At 37.2% G+C, this 16210-nt stretch overlaps 1 protein-coding gene across 1 annotated transcript; it reads left to right on the forward strand.

Annotated features, from left to right (window-relative positions):
• The first annotated feature begins 299 nt into the window (after nt 1–299).
• LOC131875337 (NAC domain-containing protein 45-like) lies at nt 300–2319 on the forward strand. The gene is made up of 3 exons (XM_059219431.1): nt 300–453; nt 1009–1262; nt 1612–2319. The coding sequence occupies exons 1-3, from the start codon at nt 300–302 to the stop codon at nt 2317–2319; spliced, it is 1116 nt and encodes a 371-aa protein (XP_059075414.1).
• Nucleotides 2320–16210: the final 13891 nt, after the last annotated feature.

A 16210-nucleotide genomic window follows, 5' to 3' on the forward strand; every position in this document is an offset into this window, starting at 1 on the left:
ATAATACTTGACTTTCATGGAGGGATTTTAATATATTAAAGGGATTTCCCTTCTGAAAACCCACTTTTTAATATATTAAAGAGATTTTTATATATTAAAGAGATTTTGATCTCCTAAAAGTCTACCAAAACCATCTCCCACAATATGTAATGAGTTTGTCTATTTCATGGAACCCACTTTTTAATATATTAAAGGGATTTTATGCAAGTAGTCATCATGGGTTGGGATGGCGGTTTATCTCGACTATTTAACAACTTCAATGCATTATACATTGCACGCATTTGTTTTTGTTTGTCATTATGGCAGCTCCGTTAGTGGCTCCAGGTTTCAGGTTCTATCCCAGGGATGAAGAACTCTTGAGTTATTTGCGGAGAAAAGTGAGTGGACGTAAGATTGAGCCGGATATCATTCCAGAAATAGGTTTGTACGATTGCGAGCCATGGGATCTACCTGGTATGTTCTAGCCTTATTGGGTTTTTACTCTTTTTCATCACCTGAGTATGTTCTAGCCTTATTGGGTTTTTACTCTTTTTCATCACCTGAGTATGTATAATCTCTACTCTGACAACTAGACTTCCGTCAGATTAAGAAGTAAAGGACAGTCTCTATTTTGAATAGGGCAGTCTTTTCTGTCCTACACGCTATGTTTATACATAATACAGCTTATATGGTAACCCCAGTTGGATATATAAGGTCTATTGGCTGATTAATCTGTATTTAGCTTCAAATGTTGTATTCACATTTTGAAATTGGTACTAATTTGTCAAATTGAAAAACATATGCTAGAGCTCTCAGTTAATTATGCAACAAACTGAAATTGAACTTCAACACATCCGGTTTTCCAACTTGGTAACTTAACAGCAGATGTAATCAGATACTTTGTCTGAGTTTTAATATCTACTTCATGGTTGTAAATCAGGTGGTTTGTGAAATAGTGTTTTATGCTTCCGATTTAATTGTCTACTCTTTAACTTAAATAACTAATTCCGATTTCTGATGTTTTGGCAGATAAGTCTCCTCTGTCCAATGGAGATTCGCAATGGTATTTCTTCACTCTTCTTAAGAGAAGGTATCATACTGGTTCACGCATAAACAGGGCCACTAAAGCTGGTTACTGGAAAGCAAGTGGGAGGGGCCGTAAGATTGCCTCACAGTTGGGTGTGAAGAGAACCCTAGTCTTCTACACAGGCCGCACTCCACAGGGGGAACAAACAGATTGGGTGATGCATGAATATTCTCTAGATGGCGCAGCTGGTTTGCAGGTACCCTGTTTGAATTAAATACAATTTTAGATTTCTTTGAAACAAACGAGGAATATTGGAGTGAGTGGAGAATATATTAGAGAGTAGATATACAGAGGATATGCAGCTATTAAATTAAGTTTCGGGATTTGATCCAACTTTGATAGTGTTATTTTACGAATCCTACGCCAAAACCAAAACCAGAGTCCCTGAAAAGGCACTGAAATGCATTTGCTCTAGCATTCTTCTCCCAAATTTGCCTCATTAAATACTTACTATAGGATTATGCAATGTTCTTTCGGTAGTATTTCCATTCTCACTTCATCCATTATTATTAGAAACTTACAATATTTCTCTTGGATGTCTACAGGATACTTTTGTCTTATGCCGTATTTTCAAGAAAAAGGGAACAGAGCATAAGAATGGTGAACAGAATGACGCACAGATAGAAAATAATATAGAACCTACGCCCTCACACGCTTATGTTCAAGGGTGTCCAGATGCAGCGTTGAACGTGCCAATAACTTTGATTGGATCTCCTCAAACTCCCCACTCCTCTCAAAACCTGGCAGCTCAGACTCTCTACGAACTCGAGCATAGCCGTGGTGAAAGAGGCACAGTTCAGTTCGATGCTGTCAATGGGGTGGGTACCAATCCCAGGAGATTTAACACCAACACCGCTACCAACGAAGAGGAGATGAAATATATGGCGGAGGTTTTCGAAAATGTGAAAGACACTGAGGAAACTGGGCACTTTGATAATAGGCAAAACTCTGCTAGTATGGACACTGCCCCTCTTGACCATTCTGCTCATCCCGAGCATCACAACTGCTCTAAATGTGACAAGACGGCAGAGGAGCTCATTAGTTTCAAAAAAGGCTTCGAGAAGATGACAGAGGAGCTCATCAACCTCAAAGCCGATGTAGCAAAGATGGTTGATCTCTTCCAATCCAACTCTACTATGCAGGAGAATGTGACAGCACTACTTCGTATGTTGCAGAAGATGGAATTCAAAAAGCATGGAGATGACAAAGGTGCAAGTTCAAGCAATCACATGCAGCTGATTGAATTTTTGTAATAGGACTGGAGCTATTTATTTTGATATTTTTCTTCTTTTCTGTTTTGCTACTATCTAAACATTGATTCCAATGTGCTAGTGGCCTGTGTTTGTATGGGCTAGCACCTTGGTTATGCTGTTTAATATTATCAAAAATATATAGAGTTCACTTTTTACCAGCATATTTATTGTTGGAGTTGTTTCATGTTTATTAGATATTTAATGGGTGACAAAGAACTTAGTGTGAACATGGTAGGGAAACATATAACTTTGCTAACATATATGAAACAACAAAAATGCAACTCATGTTTATTGTCGTGCAACTCTTATCACGTTTTTCATTGTTTATTCTATTTTATTGCAAGATTATTATCAAGATATGATAATCATTAGAATTGATAACTTTATACCTTGGCACATGCAAATTTCACAGGTTGGACCTCCCAAAAATTTCCTAGATGTCATAATCGAAAACGACCTGCGACTCAAGTGTTCGAGAAAATCAAGGAAAAGGGATGTCATTAGAAACTCTCATTTTGAACCCTATAATATCTACAATGCCAAAAGTGTTTGAAAACAAGATCAAAATGGAGGTAAGAAATGGGTTTTCTATACCTACTCAAATAATATTCACGAGAATACAAAGCATGGTCGAGAAGACAAATGTAAACAAGACACATTAAATAGATAAAAAGTGTTGATGTTTTCTTGTCTAATAAATGCAGTCTTATTAATGAGAACTAATCAAGATAATCATACCTTATTAATAAGATATCATAAATTTCCTAATGTTAAAGAACCAAAAAACAAAAAAAAATTAACAAAAATAAATCAAAGAAAAAATGATAAACACAAAAGAGAAACAAAAAAAAAGAGAAAACAAGGTAGGAAAAATGAACCTAAAAGGAATTAAAAATATAAAAATAAAATAAAAATATAAAAGTAAGATAACATTAATTAGACAAGACACCATAAATAAGGCATTGGGGATTATTAATGATTTCTAATGTAAATAATATTGTCTTAAGATGAAAACTAATTAGAAAGAAAAAAAAAATTAAAAAATAGAAAACACACACCCACAAAGTATAAAGTGAAGGAAAGGGATAACTAAGAAGAAATGAAGAAAAAGGCTAAGGCAAAGAGAAAAAGGAAATAAAAATGGAAAAATCACAAGGAGAAAGGGTGGGGCTTAGCAGTGGAAAAAGATGAAAGAAAGGAGGGAGGGAAGGTTGGGAGTGGAGGTGGTTGTAGATTTTGAGGTTATTTATTAGAGGAAGTCGAGAGAAACTAAGGTTCCAACCTTTCCAGCCTCTATCTCTATTAAGATTAGATGGGTGGTTATGTATTTTGATGGATTCCTTGAGTTCTCTCTTAAAGAGGTTATCTTTTTCATACAAGATTTGGGTGTCTTCTAAGCAAATATGATGCTTGGTGGAAGATGATTGGTCAGCAAGGGCTGATTTGAATGCATGCTCATGTTTGATGCCAACACTATGCTCTTTCAATCTAGTTTTGAAAGAGCAACTAGTTTCACCTAATATAAAAAATGCCACAATAACAAACAACTTTGTTAATGCTAAACTCAAGATAAACATCTCTAGGATCTTTAAGAGGGGGGATAAGGCTTATTAAAGTATAGAAAAGCTTGAAGGTACATGAAAGGAATATTTTTTGAGGACATGACAGCGCCTTGGGGTAATCTTTCTTCATGTCACATATACGAAAGGCTCTCATGGTTAAAGTTTTGAGGATGCTAGCTTTTTGGGTGAGGTGGTGGTGGGAAGAAGAATGTAGATAGAGATCAATATGGGCATATTTACAAAAAACCTAACAAGAAAAGGTTTCATCTAGTTTCCTAGTGAGTAGAATGTTAAGGAAGGGAGTTGGTTGTTAGACTCTATCTCTTTGGTAGAAGAGATACAAGGGACTAGACTATTGAGGTGGGCATGAAATTCTTCTAATTTATCCAAGGCATGTAGCCAATACATGTCGATGTCATCCACATAGCGCTTCCACCACCTTGGTTTAAGAGGAAAGAAGTAGAGGGCCAAATCTTCAAAATGTTTCATGTATAGATTGGCTATGATAGAAGAAAGAGAGGATACCATAGCTATATCATTGACTTGCTCATAGATCTCTCCTCGAAAAGAAAAGAAAGTGGAGCTAAGGCATAACTCAACTAAGGAGGTCACTTCCTCATTTGTCTTGCTTCTAACAATATCAATGGTATCTGGGATAAGAACTTTAGTAAGAAGAGACACCACGTCAAAACTCACCAAGATGTCCCTACTTTCTAGTCACCTTTGGACAAAATCAATAAAGTGGGTAGAGTCCTTGATATAGAAATTAGATTTTCCCACAAGGGGAGAGATAAATTTGGTGAGGAAGGCTGCTAGCTTGTAAGTGGGAGAGCCTATGGCATCAATGATGGGACTAAGGTGGATACCGAATTTACAAATGTTGGGGACCCCATAAATACATGAGGTAATTTCCTTGGAGGGGACAAAATTTTTCTTAGTGGAGTCATCAAAGGAGGAGCAAAAGATGACAAAACTAACCTTTTGGAAGGATGGTGGAGCAAGGGTTGACTTTGACACTCTGAAGCTCCTCTAGTCTTAAAGATTCCCAATATTCTACCAATACTAGGGTTAGTCCCTCTCCTTCTACCCCTTCAGAGGATGTGCCTTCCATTAATAATGTTCTTCTCCAAGTCTAGTTGGATTCTTAGAATTTGACCTAGTGTAGCCTCTACACCCATTTTTGGGTGAAGATTGATGAACTTTGTGTAAGGAAGTTAAGTAGCATAACAACTTCCTACACTAACCTTGAGAGGAGGATAATGCAAAAAAAATTATAGATAGTTACAATGGTTACAAAAACTTAAAATAAATATACATAATAGCATGCATACCACAACATAGTGATCTATCTGGGGAAAACCCTTCCGAGAGAAAAACCCCACACTCCAAAAGCCACCCAATATATTTATTCAAAAATCAATAACAAATTACAATATACTTGCAGAGAAAGCTCTTCACATGAGTATCACCATCCAGAGAATTAGAGGTAACACAATAGCTATTAGATTCTCACACACAACCTCTATCTCATGCACCTCATATATAGGAGATACAATATAAGAAACTGTCAAATAATATTACAAAACCATGGGCTAAAAGCACCCAATAAAGTGAAGCCAACATTATCTCCAATCTAGATGCCCTATGACATATCAATAAGAGAGGTGCTTGAATTGCAAAGGTACATGAGTATGATGTTGATATTAAACCAACCACTTTGGTTAGAGGGAAAGGTCTACACTATGATTGTCGAAAATAAACCATAACAACAAGATGATCTCCCATTGGTACTATTCATTAGCACTATTTATGTTTGGTTTAAAGATGTCATATATTTCTTGACTTATGGAGAATGCCCTGCTATAGTGTCACCCAAGTAGAAAAGAAATTTAAAGCCTAGGGTAGCGAAATATATCGTATGGGAAGGGAATCTATAGAAGAAGTGTATAGATATTACCTTTTTGAGGTGTGTAGATAAAGAGCATCAAAAGAAATTTTTGGAAGCTCTTCATGGAAAATTTTGTGGTGGGCACCTCTCAGCCTCTATAACTGCTTACAGAATTATGAGACAAGGTTTTTATTGGCCTAGTAGTTTTAAAGATGCATATGCTTGGGTAGAAAAATGTGAAAAATGTCTCAAGTTTACAGGTAGACATCAGTTGGCTACTTTACCTCTAAGACCAGTGGTCATTGAAGAACCCTTCCAGCAGGGGTTTGGATTGCATAGGGCCAATAAACACAAGGTCAAGTGCCCAACACACTCACATCCTCACATCCACAGATTACTTCACTAAGTGGGTAGAAGCTATCCCTACCAAATGTGCCACTTTAGAAGTAGTAATCCAATTCCTTCATGAAAATATCATGTCTAGATTTTGTGTTCCTAAGAAGATTGTAACTAATAATGCCAGTAGTTTCTCTTCTTTAGAGTTATCCATGTTCTGTCACAATTATTGGATTAATCTTGTTCACTCTTTAGATTACTATCCACAAGGAAATGGGCAGGTGAAATCAAGCAATAAAAATATCATTACTTTTATGAAGAAGTTGGTAGAACAAAATCAGAAGAACTAGCATAAAAACTTGTATCATGCTCCATGGGATAATAAAACTTCATAAAAGAGAGCCATAGGAATTACCCCCTTTCAATTGGTTTATGGAAGGGAGAATGAGCTACCTCTCCCATTGGAGATATCGACATCAAAACTTCAAAAGAGTTTCTTTGGAAAAAAGGAGTATGTACTTGAGTAAGCTAGAAGAACAAAAGTATGAGAAAATTGATATAATAGGAAAACATCAAGAGATGGTGAAGAATGTATTTGATAAGAAAGCCAAGAGAAAACAATTTGTAGTGGGAGATTCAGTTTTTCTCTGGGATCGTCAGAGGGAACCTAAAGGCGCAAACAAGAAGTTTGATTCTCTATGGATAGGTCCATTTGTGATAAAAAAGATGGCTAGAGAAAATACTTTGTACCTAGCATATCCAGATGGTACACAATTGTCTCTTACCTACAATGGGCAAGATTTGAAGCTCCTAGTTCTTGTATTATAGCTTTGTATTTTGGGTAGTATAAGCCTCATTTTTTGTGTGACTTTGTAGCCCTTATGAATAAGGATTTATACCATATTAGTCTAGGTTCTCTGCATCCTCTTTGTCCTTGTTTCATGTTAGAGCCAGTTATTACCTACCCTACCCACCATAGTTTATCACCTTATCACCACTCAATAGAATTTTAGCTCACTTGCCTTCATTGTCATTGAGTCTCCTTCTACCTGATACCCCGATCTTCGATAGTATCACGTTAGTGGGTCCCTCATGAGTCACATGTCAGCCAATCACAAAATAATTTTTTTTAGCACGCACACTTATTTTGTTCCATAGTTCTTAAAGAGCATGATTGTTTGACATGCCAATAGTAGGAGCCTAAAGACCGAGAACTTGTTCAGTGACATCAATAAAGTACCTTTTTGTAATGGGCAATAAATGAGACATTAATAAAATGTTTCATTTCAAATCTCAAAGTAGTACAACAACCACCAAAATGAAAAAATTAATTGGTCTAGGTTTTCATGTGTTTGTCACCTTTGTTCATGTCATTTTCATTTGAGACTTCTAATAAAATTGAAGGTGCGTCCAAGCGAAAGAACAAAACCAGGTTTGAAGATAGAAGCTCTCTTTCCTATAAATTGTTGAAATTTCTAGTTTTCTTGTTGAATAGATAGGGGAAGTTTATTAATTTGGCATTCATGAACATCTGTTCATCCCACAACTCCTTTTTCTTCTATCCCAATTTGAGATTTCATCCTCTATTAGAAACCCTAGCCTTTTTGCATTCAAATTTTATGGTGCCTAAACCCTCTCAGCCCATTGAAAGCAAATTAGACAATATCAAAGACACAGAAGTGGGACCATTTACAATGTATGAAATTCAAAAGAGGCTACATAGCTTAGAGAAGTCTCCCATTATGCAAAAGGTCATCGAATCTACTCTATCTCAGGCCAGGGGTTATCCTTATTTCCTTGCATGCCCAGAATTGGTCCTCTCTTGTGTGCAACATTACCATGTCTTAACTGCCATGAAATCGGAAGTGTGAATCAAGCTCTGATAAGACAAAATAGATACAGATAATATCTCCCTTGCACTACGCATCCATGAAAGAGAAGGTGAGGAAAATTTGAATTCTTTCAGAATCAAGTAGTTTGGTGTCTGGACACTATTGCCCAAGGGTGGTTAAAAGCCCCTCGACTTGGTAAATCTAGGCTACCTTCCTAGATGAAAATGGAGTTGTTTAGAGATAATATCATGGATATTGTCATGTTTTTGTGTTGTATGGTTGGTCAACCTAGAACAGTTGTCTTCAACAAATGGATGTGTCAGTTTGTCCCGACTGTCTGCGATGATAGAAACTACATTGATTGGGCGAGATTAATATGTGATTCCCTTCATGAACAACTTGTTAAGCTTATTGATAGGAGAGAATTTCATTTCTTCCTTGATCTTTCTTATGTATTAGCTATTGGGAGAACTTATTGGCCATGTTTGAGACAAATTGGCAATCTCATAGATGGTGCTCATGTTTATAATTGTTTCCCTCAATAACAGAGAAGAGAAGGTATGTAGAGTTTCTCTCGTTTCCATTATGCTTTCCTCATGGAAGTCATTAGATATATTGAAGGGAATCCTAAGAAGATAATATCAGAGGGAGCCATGACCCTAATCCAAAATTATGGTAGTTTTTACATTTCATTCAGAAGCTTCTCATACTTGAGAATTGGAGGTTACGAAAGCTCTCTATTAAAACTACCCAGGTATGCTTCTCATTATCTCATCTTTTTAGAATTGTGTTGTAAGATGAGATTTATGAATATAAGGTATGTTCAGATGAGAAAGAAGGGATACTATTTCCCTATGAGCTTGTCTCACTTTTCTTGTAAAAATAATCAAGCTGCAAAGTTTTCTGACAAACTTCTAGCTGAGGATGGTTTCCATTCGCTACCCATGAGGTCCCATTTTGATATTAAGTGTTATGTTAGACAAAATTTCTATGGAGATACTCACTATTTTCATGTACCCAAGCTAGAAATTTTCTAGGAGGATTGTGTTGATGGAAAGGAATTTTTTAGAAGAGGTTTCATGTGACTAACTATAAGCCAGATGTTGAATTTTAATGTTATCTCTTCTATTCCTGATAATGTTATAGATGACAACTATAATGTGATAGACAACTCATATCTAGGTGCCACCTTGCCTCCTTTTCAATGGTCCAAAGATGAAGAAGAAATAGATGTCAAAGATAGAACTTCTCAAGTTATGGATAGTTCACATGCCTAGTTAAATCATGTGGTTAAAAATCATTCTGGCTCTTCATCAAAGAAAGGAGCACCCAAGGAGACGAGCACAATTGTTCAGACCTCTCAATGGATGATAGGAAAATTGACATTAGTGATCGGTGAATCTCACAATCTGGTGGGGATAGTGCCCCTCCTGAAAGAAATCAAAAATTGAAATTTGTCTATGAAGTAGGCACTAAAACACCACCCAAAAAGAAAATGATAGCCTTGCAAATCAATTTTATTGAGGAAGATACTTAGTTTCTTTATTTGTTGGGAGAATAGAACCCCCTAATTTCTCTCATTGATGATGAAGATCCTCAAACTCCCACCTCCAATGTTCTTGTGTTGACACCTGATGCTCCCTTCAATACCTTGTCTATCAAAAGTCCAACAGGTAATTCATCTACTCCTTGGCTCAAAAAGGCCATTGAGAAACAAAGGAAACAATATTCGCCAGTCACTGAGATGTGAGTGGATAAAGTGGCACGCTTGTTAGAAGAAACACCAAAACCTAAGAAAGCAAGGTGAATGGCTAGGATGATTGTGGACCCAAAAATAAGGCCTCATGTGACCTAAAAATAAAGCCTCATGTGCTAGATATTGTTGATTCTATCTTAGACAAGACTTAATAAGAAATCATTGAAGGTTAATTGAGCATAAGAAGAATTGACATGGGCCCCCCAATTATTGAAGGTGATATCTATCATGCTAAACACTATGTTGTTGTTTTATCCAAGAGAACTAGAGTTGTAGAAAGGAAAAACCAAGAACTTGCACAATATGTAGAGGCTCTCACTTCCTTTATTTGATCTGTTTGGTGTGTTGAAATTTTTTCAACTATTTCATCTCTCGGAGTATGGATCACAAAATTTATCAATTCTAATAAGTTAGAGCTTGTTAAAAGATCACAAGCCATAGCTAAAGTAGTCGATCACTGGCTATTCAAGTAATTTTAAAAGGACTATCATTTATAGAGCATGGTATGAGAAACTATGACACTCTTAATGAGATGATCACTATGAATTGGTTCTAATTACGTAAGATGGGGAGAGAAATCAACTAGTTATCTGTTGCCCTTCTAGAAATGAGAGAAGTCATCAAATTGCACCAGAATGTCTTGATCACGGAGCATATCATTGAAGCCCCTGATGTAGACAACATTGCCATTTAGAAAAAAATGTTAGAATGTAGACATCACGTCACAAATGAACTCCAATCCCATCTTACAACTTCAGTGGTCCAAAATGAAAAATATTCAAAGAGACTTAAAGAGCTCTTTTGATACAATTGGTGTAAGCATTCTTGGAAATGATGGGAAAGAGTTGTTAAGTGGGAAGATAGTGAAAAGATCCTTTTGCTAGAAGGCAGAAGATAGTACCTTAGTGACCAATAATGGATCTAAATCTCTGAAGAATTTAAGGGATGCAATAGTGTTGTCAAACCCTGTGAGTGAGGAAGTTAAGGATATATCTAGCAAAATTGTTGAAGCTAGCTAGAAGATCACCAAGTGGAGAATCAAAGTCAATGCTACCACTGAACCCACAACAGATCAAGAAACAATAGGTGATGCGGTAGAATTAGAAGATGAAGTAGACGAGGATGTGGCTATTTGATTTCCTATTTCTTAAGTTAGTTGTTTATTCTCCGTAAAGCGGAAAAAATGAACCCTAGGTGTTCCCCCACTCCAAAGAGAGAGAAAGGAGGTCACTAGGATTGACGGTTTTCACTTAGGAGAGACTTTACATTCAAAAGAGGGGTTGAAACTCACAAGATCCAATCCCACACAATGCAAGATTGAAATCTAAATGAGTTTCAAGGGTTGAGACAACAAGGGTACCCTCTTTTGTAAAGAATGTAGATAGAAGGATTGAACTAGGTGTGTATGTGAAAGTAAGAAAGATTCACTTGTAGATGGAGATAGGGACACAGGATGAAGCTACAGACCTAAAATTAGCAGTAAAATGTCAAGACGATGCTGTCCTGCAAGTTTGAGCGAAAGTTGACGGGACGATGGCGCCCGAAGTGCACACGGTCCTCCGAAAAATCCGCGAAACGAAGGGGGATCTGTTCATCTCTGCACAAGGATTCCAGATCTTCAATTACAGCCGCGTACCTGCAACCTACACACAGATAAGAGAGGATGATTGGGGGGTTAGGAATTAGGGGTTTGTCTTTAGGTCAAACCCCGGTTTTGGGATTAACCAAGAAATGAGAATGTTGTAAATGTAAATGTTTGTAATGTAATCAAGTACTGATACCTTGTTGTAAGAATGTTTGTATTCTTACATGCGAAGGTGTAATGATGTTGTATGTTGTAGGTGATCTCCTCTTCAATGGTTGAATCCTTGTCTTAAATGCAACACCTAGCCTTGAATGGAGACCTAGAATGCTCAATTGCTTGAAGGAATGCTTGAATGTTTGAATGTTTTAATGTTTGCCTATCACTTCCGCCTCTTGCACACATATGTTTTTTCTCCTCTCCAAATGGGAGGGGAAATATAGTTTATATACTTGTCAATTAGGGTTAGGAGACTGATTTTTCTGACCTTAGGCTGACCTAGGAACATTATTTTCCAAATTGCAAACTTGAAGACCCGATGCCCAACAAGAGACCGGGCCCAAAATAGGGCCAGGGACCAGGGCGCTGGGTGCCATGGTCCTGAGGGACCAGGGCACTGGGCGCCATGGTCGTGAAGGACCAGGGCACTGGGCAGCATGGTCCCACCTCTCGGGATAGCAGGGTGCAAGGAGAATCAGGCCAAGGTGCAGAAAGATGCAGTTTTTGATGTCGTGAACAGGTTTCGAGGTCTCCATTTAGGTTCAACATTGCGCCGCCATCGTGAAGACCCAAATGCAGTTGAAATTGCAAGTGTCACAATTTTACGATGCTACATTTAGCCCCCACTTTAGCGGGAGTATAAGCATAAGCGCATACTTCCGGTAAAGTACAAGGAAACAACATTGAAAGACTTTCACCACGTCAAGGAGGCAAGATACACCAAGCCCCCAGTGGACTAAGGATCTTACGACTTCGATTGACAAAGTAAAAGGGAAGATCACGAGGGAGAACCATGACTGACAGTAGTATGGTTCCCTCACTATGAGTCATGCAAGAAAAATACCAAAAATTTTCAAGGCAAAGCTAAGTTCACCAAGAAATTTTTAAAAATCTTGAAGAGATATGGACGGAGTGTATGCCCCCTACTTTAAAGCGATCGCACATGCCTCATCAGGGGTGATTGCTTTAAGGTAGTGAGACACATAAGAAATGAGAAGGGAAAGGAGCATGTTATCACAAAGATTTAGCCCCCAAGTGTGAGATAAACCCAAGGATAATAGACACAAAACACAAATCATGAGGTGACTTCGCTTTCCTTGGGGTCAGTATGCTATATGATAATTCATGTATATCATATGTATGTATGCATAATTGTTCTTCATTCCCCAATCAAGGAGGGTCACCTAGAAGAAGGGAACACATGTGTCTTTTGAGTCAACATGAGAGAGACCAAAAGAGATCTCAATGCTTTGCATCGTCCTCAAGTAGACAACACTAAGGACAACAAATAGAAGAATGAGAATAACACATAGAGGAAGTAACAAAAGAGATCAAGAGAGGAGGAGAGAGTCTACTATGCTAATGAACTAGTCTAGCACGTCATCCACCCCCCGATCTTGCTGATCAATATTTCAGGAAGGCAAGAAACACGCTAGAGGAGGAACATCCAACACAGCAGATGGAGCTATCACAAGATCCAAACAAGGGCTATGTTCATGTTCCAAGCCACGTTGTTCTTGTCTAGGAGCTAAGATAAGTGGTTTAGAAAATTCGTTAGATAAATGGTTATCAATATCAACATATTCATATTCACTATCAGAAGCAAGAGAAGTAACATTTTCATCATGAATAACATTTTCATCTATATCATCATCAAGATTTATAAAAATAGGATCTTTAACTCGCACAGGATCAAAACCATCATGCATCTTATGCTTAGGAGATTTTGGCTCAATTTTCGGCTAAGGAGAAAATGGAATAATACTAGCTGAAGATGTTTTTGGGGATTTCAAAGTTTGAGAAGCAGTTGCATGAGCTCTAAGATGACACTTTCGTTGGCGTTCACGCGCAGAATGATTTCATCTAGTCTTAGTAGGAAGTTGAGAAGATTGAGGAGGAGGAATGTTCTCATCCTTATCACTTGGGTGTTTAGGTTGTGGTCTCTTAGGTTGGGTAATAGGAGAAGAGGAAGGTCTCTTCTCTTTATAAGAGGAAGGAGGAGGGACTTCTCCATATAAAGGAGGAATATTTGGTTTAGGAAGGAGACCAAGTCCATCATGACGAGGAGGTATAGGTCTACTTTTAGAAAGTTTATTAGACATAGACATAGTCACATCCATAGGAATGGGTTGGGAATCTTCTTGAGGAAAGACATTAGTTTTATCTTTCAAAGGAAGAACTTCCTTCTCAAGAATGATAGGAATATCAAGTTTGGGTGTTTGAGGTTCACTTAGAGATAGGATCATATCTTTTTTCCACTTTTGATAAGATTTGAAAAGATGATCACTTCGCGGTGGAAGAGATTGGAATTGTTTAGACCAAAAATAATCAATAGGAACGCTAGAAGTTCTTTCAGCTAGTTTAAAGAGACTATGATTGACAGTAACAACTTCACCATTATGGGGAAATTTCAAACACTTGTGAATAGGAGAAGCAATAGCTTTCATGGAAGATAGCCAAGGATAGCCTAGCTTCACATGAAATTGTTCAGATGATGGAATAATAGCAAAGCTCACATCAAGGGATTTGTTATGGACCTCAATAGGTAATGTAATAGAACCAATTGTAGGAGAAGAAAATGCATCAAATAATTTCACAACCACATTTGTTTTGTCATAGATCACTTGATTCAATTGCAAAGTAAAAAGAAATTCTTTAGTAATGACATTAACCATACAAGAAGGATCAATAAGCACTCCACGACAAGGTGTATTCTTGACTTTTGCAACTATATATAAAGGACCGTCAGGTGCCCTGATAGTTTCACTGGAATCAAATGTGATGGAAGGCTCTTTAAGGATTTTCTGCTACTCTACAAAGTTAATCACATTCGGAGTCATAGACACAAGACCATCAGGTGAGAAAGAGGAATCATTAGTCTCAATCACATTAGAGGTATGAGAAGGTAATGGATCAGTAAAAATCTTAAGATTTTGGTTAGGAAGAGCTACAGATGTGTTGCCTTTATCATTCACACCTGAAACAAAGATAGTATTATTATCAATCAAATCTCGAATTTTACCCTTTAAAGCAAAACATTTTTCAGTATCATGCCCAGGTTGATGATGAAATTGACAAAAAGATTTGTTATCAAAATAGGGTGAATTAATCTTTGCAGGATCTATTTGCTTTATAGGAGGGAGAGTAAGCACATTTTGTTCCAATAACTTATTCATAATACTATGCAATGATTCATTCAAAGGAGTAAACTCTCTTTCTCTCTTGAAAAACTTAGAAATAGGAGGCACACCTGATGCTGCATTCACATTATTGTTGGTGATGTTTTCATTGAACTTAACGAACCCTCTGTTCGGTTTAAACTTCCCAAATGGTTGTTGACTACTATCACCCTTATCACTCGGAGCCATAGGATTTGCTTGTTCCATTTGACTCACAGTCAGTTGATAATTGTGAAGAGTTGCACACAACTGTTGGAAAGAAGTAAACTCAGAAAATAGAAGTTTTTCTCTAATATCTTTTTGTAAATTAGAAATAAAGATTCTTTGAATATCATTGTCAGGTATTGGAAAAGAAATTTGAGCACACAAATGCTTATATCTACCAATGAAATCAGTCACTTTTTCTTTAACACCTTGTTTACAATGCATTAAATCAATCAAAGTAACTTTAGGACTTATATTGTTTTGAAATTGTTGAATGAAAGCATTTGCAAGTTGTTGGAAAGAAGTAATAGAATAGGAAGGCAACGAGCAATACCATTGTAGAGCCTTATCTCTTAATGTTCTAGTAAACAGTTTTGCAAGCAACCTTTGGTCATGAGCAAAATCGGTACATATTGTTTGGAAGGTCTTAACATGTGTTAGAGGATAACCTTTACCATTATAAAGCTCCAACTGCAGGATTTCAACATGCTTAGGGGGGATAGCTCGAACAATGTCAAGAGAAAGTGGGCTCGCAACATCAAATGTGGGCACACTAAACTTAGATTGATTCATAGAGGCAATTTGTTGTTGTAACGAAGAGATAGTTTGTGCAAGATTGTTAATGGTCGCTTCAGTCGAAGAGTTCATATTAGACATGTTAGATTGTGATGGAGGTATTATGTTATTGAAAGAAGGTATTGATTGAGAGTAAGGTGGCGAAACACTATGATAGTTAGTCATAGGAGATGATTGGAAAAAAGGAGCACTACAAGGAGGAATGGAATGGTTGAATGAATTGCCCCCTTGCGTCATGTTCATTTGTGGAGATGTAATAGGGACACTCATTGAAGGAATGAATGAAGAAGTCGGATTGAATGAAGGAAGAGGGTTGATTGAAGAGGAAGGATTTCCCCCATGACTGGTGATCATAGGTGGAATGTTTTGTATTGAAGTAGTCATTATGTTTGATGTAAAAGTAGGTATACTAGCAATAGAAGTTGTCAAGGGATAGAATGATTGACTTGAGTAGGAGGTTGTGTATAACCTAAAGTTTCTGCACAACTCTTCATAGGCATCACATTTGAGTCCATGATGTGTGCAATATTATGCAAAATATCAATTCCATTCTTATCACTTTGAACCATACGTTTTAGACCCTCAATTAATGAAAGAGCTTGGCTATCGAGGTATTCTTGAGACATCCATTGCTGAAAATCATCAAATTGGTTATCCAATTTCGAAAGTTGTTCTACAGAAACCTCAAGGAGAGCTTCTTCATCATTAAGAGGATTAGAGGAATTACCCATGTCCTCATTAAAAAGGCCATTCAAAT

This window comes from Cryptomeria japonica, chromosome 4 (genome assembly GCF_030272615.1).
Source record: "Cryptomeria japonica chromosome 4, Sugi_1.0, whole genome shotgun sequence".
Taxonomy (NCBI): domain Eukaryota; kingdom Viridiplantae; phylum Streptophyta; class Pinopsida; order Cupressales; family Cupressaceae; genus Cryptomeria; species Cryptomeria japonica.

Coding starts and splice junctions, on each gene's coding strand:
- LOC131875337 (XM_059219431.1), top strand. CDS start 300: ATGGCAGCTCCGTTAGTGGCTCCAGGTTTCAGGTTCTATCCCAGGGAT. Junction 454..1,008: donor CGAGCCATGGGATCTACCTG/GTATGTTCTAGC, acceptor ATGTTTTGGCAG/ATAAGTCTCCTCTGTCCAAT. Junction 1,263..1,611: donor ATGGCGCAGCTGGTTTGCAG/GTACCCTGTTTG, acceptor GGATGTCTACAG/GATACTTTTGTCTTATGCCG.